The 5,405-nt window shown below is 49.0% G+C and overlaps 2 protein-coding genes across 2 annotated transcripts in view; one reads left to right on the top strand and one right to left on the bottom strand.

Moving 5' to 3' along the window:
* Window positions 1-5,405, bottom strand: part of LOC135419360 (mediator of RNA polymerase II transcription subunit 12-like protein) — a 46,659-nt gene that overhangs the window by 5,473 nt on the left and 35,781 nt on the right. The window lies entirely within an intron of this gene.
* P2RY13 (purinergic receptor P2Y13) lies at window positions 101-3,601 on the top strand. Its single transcript, XM_064665644.1, has 2 exons — window positions 101-1,911; window positions 2,418-3,601. The coding sequence occupies exons 1-2, from the start codon at window positions 1,742-1,744 to the stop codon at window positions 3,460-3,462; spliced, it is 1,215 nt and encodes a 404-aa protein (XP_064521714.1). The 5' UTR covers window positions 101-1,741; the 3' UTR covers window positions 3,463-3,601.

Genomic DNA, 5,405 nt, shown 5'->3' with positions numbered 1-5,405 from the left:
TTACAGAGAATGATATATTATATTAGAAAATATGCAAAGACTTTTTGCACTACATAAAATATTCAACCATTTCCCCTTTTGCAATTGGAAAACTTGGAAAAAAAACCAGGGAAGTATTTTCAGGTACATGACATCTGCAGGTATCACAACCACCACACATGAAATAGCCCGTGGGCTATTGGAATAAATTGTGGTTCATTTATCAGCACTGCAAGCAGCTGTAATTAATCAGTGTGTGTCACCATCACACCAGAGCTCAGGCCTGCCCAAGCCATCGCCTGTCCACCCTTCCCAGGACGTGTCCCTGCCTGCCAGGGCACTTCTGCCACTGAACCCCAATTTCCAAAGTTAAAAGGCAGCTCACTCACTGCTCACTCACTGCCACACTGAGCATCTCTAATAACCTCAGGATGAGTTAAACCTTCCACCAACCCTTTTGTGCCCTGCTGATGCTGGTCCCTGCCCCAGCTGACACAATATCAGTAACTGGGTTCCACTGCAGGGCACAGAGCACCAGGATTTCCCTGGAAACAGTGCTCAGTCACCCTGGAGTGTGCTCCCACAGGCCCCCAGGCCAACCAGTTCCCACTAGTGCCCAGGAGGGATGTGCCAGATGCCCCACTCCCACCCAGCACTCATTGCACATATTTACTGCACCTACACCCAGGGGCAGAGTGGCAATTACCTGGCAGCTGCCTCCCCTGGTCTGATGAGCTGTTCAGAGAACAGACACCCCAGACACTGTGACCCACACAGAGGTACCTGGTACCTGCTGCCTTTGACAGCTGGGAACAGCATCAAGAGCTCAGTTTGGAAGAAAACACAGAAGGCACTGCACTGGACATCAGTCCTGGAGCATTGCAGTGGCCTGTGTCACCTTCACACTGTCACTGATGGGCAAACAGGAGGCGGGCTGGGCAGCCAGGGACATATCCCACTGATGGCAGTGGCAAGGGTGAGCTTCATCCCAGCCATCCTCAAGGCTCTTCAACCTCCCAGCCATTTAACACTGACACCAGCCCCCACATTAGCCTAAGTGCATCAGGTACTGATGCACAACTCCCTGTCACAGCTGCAGCCCAAGCATCTGGTGAATCCATCCATGCCTGCCCCAAAGGGACAGCTTGACCATGAGGCACTTCCCACACTGCAGCGAGCACAGAGCCAGAGCTGTCACATCAGTGGGCAGGAACAGACTTGCACAAACAGCTCTGTTCACAGAGAAATGCACCAAACTCCAGCATTACACCTAACAAACACATCATCAATCCACAGCCTTGCATGCAGCAGTACCTCCTGCCAGGACCAGAAAGTGGCTGTAACCAGCACAGCACATCATCTGGCTACACAGACCAAAATAAACCAGTTTTACTGGTTTATTTACAGAGTACCCACTGTAAGGTGGCTCTGAGCAGACTCTGGTCACGCATTAACAATAACCAGTGCCATCCAGAACAGCGAATTCACACACACAAACAACAACTTGGAGCTACATTTGAGGATTATCCTGGAAAACTGTCAGGAAATACTCTGCGTTTGTTCATCCCACATCTCTAAAGGAGCCAAATCAGAATGCCCAGAGCAGGAGCAGCAGGTCTGTCCTGCATACACACAAACCCAGAAATGTGTCTGTCTCGAGGGATGGGGTCACGCTTCCTTTACCAGTTTAGGAGAAGGCAGTGTGCTTTCTCATGCAGAGCAAAGGGAAGAGAGAAAGCATGATTAACTAACTTGGTGACACATGAAAATGAGGAAGGAAACCACACACCACACCACCAGAAAAAGATCTCTTCTTTCTACTCATTTCCCCTTTTTTAATACTTTGCTCAAGGCTTCTGTTGGCGGAGGAACAGCGGATGATCCGGGGACAGCCACGGAGGCCTCTGCAACAGCTGCTGCAGGTTTGCTCAGGTACTGGCACGGCCGGAGCGTTGGGGGCGTGATGGGTGCTCGGGGCTGAGAACCACCACTGTGCGTCTGACCTCGGAAATGCTATCTGAAGGTGTGCTGAGAAAGCAAAGCAGTGTGTGCTTGGAAAAAAATACCAGAAGGCACCTCCCCAGGAGTGCTTGGCTTTTGGCCCACAGCGGGAACATTTCTATTTACTGCTAAAATATATCTCCAGGAAAAACAAACAGTGCTCCAGGCAATCTGCACTTACACCCTGCTACAACATTACCTTAGGCCTCCAGAATGACTATGTACCATTTTAACTTTTCAGTGGATGTTAGTTTGTAAACAACCTAAACTTGGGCAAAGATTTAGATTTTCTATGAACCACAGGAGAAACTGGCCAGTCTGTGTAACGCACGCTCGGGTTTTTTGTTTGTTCCTGCAAACAAACATCCCCCTAAGGAGCACGTAACATTAAACGCAGAAAGTTATCTTTTGTGCTTTCTCTCTCCTTTTCATCCAAGTCTTTTTGCAGCGATGGGAGACCCTGCCAACACGAGCACTGTGGGTTACACCGGCGGAGCTCCCTCCTCCCCCCCGTGCCAGCGCGACACCAGCATCACCCGCCTGCTCTTCCCAGCGCTGTACACGCTCATCTTCCTCCTGGGACTCACGCTGAACAGCCTGGCTTGCTGGGCTTTCTGCCACATTCCAAGCACGTCAACCTTCATCGTCTACTTGAAAAATATCTTAGTTTCAGATCTTATAATGACCCTGATGCTTCCTCTGAAGATCCTGACAGACTCCGGCCTGGGACCGTGGCAGCTCAAAGCCTTTGTCTGCCGCTTCTCAGCTGTCGTGTTCTATGACACCATGTACATTAGCATAGTGCTGCTCGGGCTCATTGCTTTTGACAGATTTCTCAAGATTGTGAGACCTTTTGGGAAGTTCTGGGTGCAAAACCCGACCTCAGCAAAGATCCTAACAGGTCTGGTCTGGCTCTTCTTCCTTGTTCTCTCTCTGCCCAACACAATCTTATCCAACAAGACAGCGACGCCCCAGTCTGTGAGGAAGTGTGCCTCCTTGAAGAGCCACCTCGGACTCAAGTGGCATGAAGCCGTCAGCTATATCTGCCAGTTCATCTTCTGGACTGTCCTCATCCTCATGTTGCTATTTTATATGATTATCACCAAAAAGGTATATGAGTCATACATAAAAACACAGAAGAAAGACAACAAAAGGGAAAAACGGATCAAGGGGAAAGTATTCATCATTTTTACTGTGTTCTTCTTGTGCTTTGCCCCCTTCCACTTCAGCAGGGTCCCCTACACTCTGAGCCAAACAACTGCCCACGTGGACTGTGCCCTGCAGAAGCAGCTCTTCGTGGCCAAAGAGAGCACACTGTGGCTGGCGGCCACCAACGTCTGCATGGACCCCCTGATCTACATGGTCCTGTGCAAGCCCTTCGTGCAGAAGGTGTTATGCAGGAGAGTAAAGACCCGTCGGAGAGCATTTTATAGAAACCCAAAAACTGAACTGGACACACAAGTGTCTCCTACCGAGTCTTGATTCTGAAGCTGCACACTCTGCGTGCTCACAGAGAACTTGGAAAATAGTTTTGGTTTACCTCTGCTGGAGAAAACAAAAGGGTGGCTGCACTGTAATATTAATACTTAATAAAAACAGCAAAATGGGTTTTCTATGTACACTCACTGGTCAGCCTCAGCGGGCAAAAAGCTCTTCCCTCTGCTCCCAGCAGCACTTTGGTGGAGGACAGTGTTGGCAACACCCAGGTCCCCCCAGGGCACACTCCTCATCCAGGCCAGTAGAGCACCCAGGACTGCATCCCCACAAAGGGTACCCCAGAGCTGCTGGTGCTCACCCCCACCCTACCACTCACCAGAGGGGAACACTCAGAGATGTCCCCCTTGGTGGCACATTTACCCTTCCCAGTCCCAACAACAGAGCAAGAGAAGGGAGCAAGGAACACTGCCTGACCCTCCCCACCCGGCTCTCTGCACCACTCACAGAGCTCCTCCTTGGCTATCCCACACAGGCTGTGACTGGAGAGAAGCTACTTTCTAACCCAAAATCCTGGAACTTATGGCACTATTTTAAGACATGAAATATACACCAACCACTTACTGGTTCCAACTCTCCAAAGCAGAGCAGCCATGTCATTTACCCCCAATCACCCCTTCTCCTCCAGCTCTCCTGACAGCTTTGTGCTCTCACACGTGCCAGACACTTTGATCACCACTTCACTGCTATTTTTAGAAATTCATTATTTACAGCAGCCTAATCCAATCCAGTAGGTTGCTCCATACAGCCTGCTTTTTTCAAAGCTGTTTTAGATTACTGTGCATTAATTACATCTGCCTTTGGGGTTCCCCAGCCTCTGCCACACAGGGAGATGTATGTCTTATTTAGCAACTTCTACCCACTACATCTCCTCTACCAGGCGTGTTACATACCATCCACAGCTGTAACACCCTTTTATAGCTGGAAACTGAACTAATCCCCAGTCAGCTTCCAGTTGGTTACGAATTTCCCCATAAATCAGTGTTATCTCAGCCATTGTCTTGCTCTTGGGATTAAATGCTATTCAGGAATTAATTTCTCTCTCCCCACACACATACAGTGTTAACAGAACTAACTTTGCTCCTTTAGGAAAAGTAAATACGTTGAATTCTTAGCTGCTGAAATAGTCATCACTTTAGCAACTGCTTAAAGGAATATACAGGAGGCTGGAGATGTTCCTCTCAGCCTATTGACACAGTGTGGAAATGAACAGAGGGGCCTGAGCTAAACACTGGGAGAAGGGGTCTGTAAAACAGCTGTGACCTTCCACCAGGCAGGTGCCCACTGAAATCTGTGCTCCTGAACCTTGGATGTGTGAGGGGAGAATCCAGGACAAACCTCTGCAGCTCAGTCCTCCTTCTTCCCTCTGAATCCCACTGGCACAGGCAACACACAGGTCCCCAGCACTCCCAGCACTGACATCCAGCTCTGCACTTACAGTGGAAAACTGAGCAGTGTGGTAGGGAGAAAAGAAGAAAATGGTGAAGTAAGAAAACTTATTCCAGTGTGGAAATTTCTTTTATTTTCTGATTTCTACTGCTTGTGATTGATGCCCATCTAATGCCCTGCACACACACACTGGCAGCTCCCCCAGCTCTGTGCTGAGAGCCTGTGAGCGGGGTGGGTGTGACCTCAAAATGGGCTGAGTTGCTCCGTAAATAAGGGGTGTGCCAAAGGTTTCTGAGGAGTCTTAATCATCTGTTTTTCAGCTGCTGTTTCTTAGGTAGGTAAAAGGGAGCCAAAGTTACCAAACTGTAGCAGAGAAGAGAAGGTGACTGCAAGGACACGACACCTGTTGATCCACTTAGGGGGAAAAAAGGCCCTGAATTCTAAGACTTGGGATTTTGCATGTTTTTCTGCAAATTTTTAGATCCCTGCCTCCAGATGGAGTAAAAATCACAACAGTTAAAATGCCTCACAGTTTAGGTCTC

Source organism: Pseudopipra pipra, chromosome 10, assembly GCF_036250125.1.
Source record: "Pseudopipra pipra isolate bDixPip1 chromosome 10, bDixPip1.hap1, whole genome shotgun sequence".
NCBI lineage: Eukaryota > Metazoa > Chordata > Aves > Passeriformes > Pipridae > Pseudopipra > Pseudopipra pipra.
This window is presented reverse-complemented; position numbering and strand designations above follow the sequence as displayed.

Excerpts from the sequence above, each read along its gene's own strand:
- P2RY13 (XM_064665644.1), top strand. The coding sequence starts at position 1,742 with ATGAAAATGAGGAAGGAAACCACACACCACACCACCAGAAAAAGATCT. Across the intron at positions 1,912-2,417 it reads GCTGCTGCAGGTTTGCTCAG|TCTTTTTGCAGCGATGGGAG; the intron begins GTACTGGCACGG and ends TTTTCATCCAAG.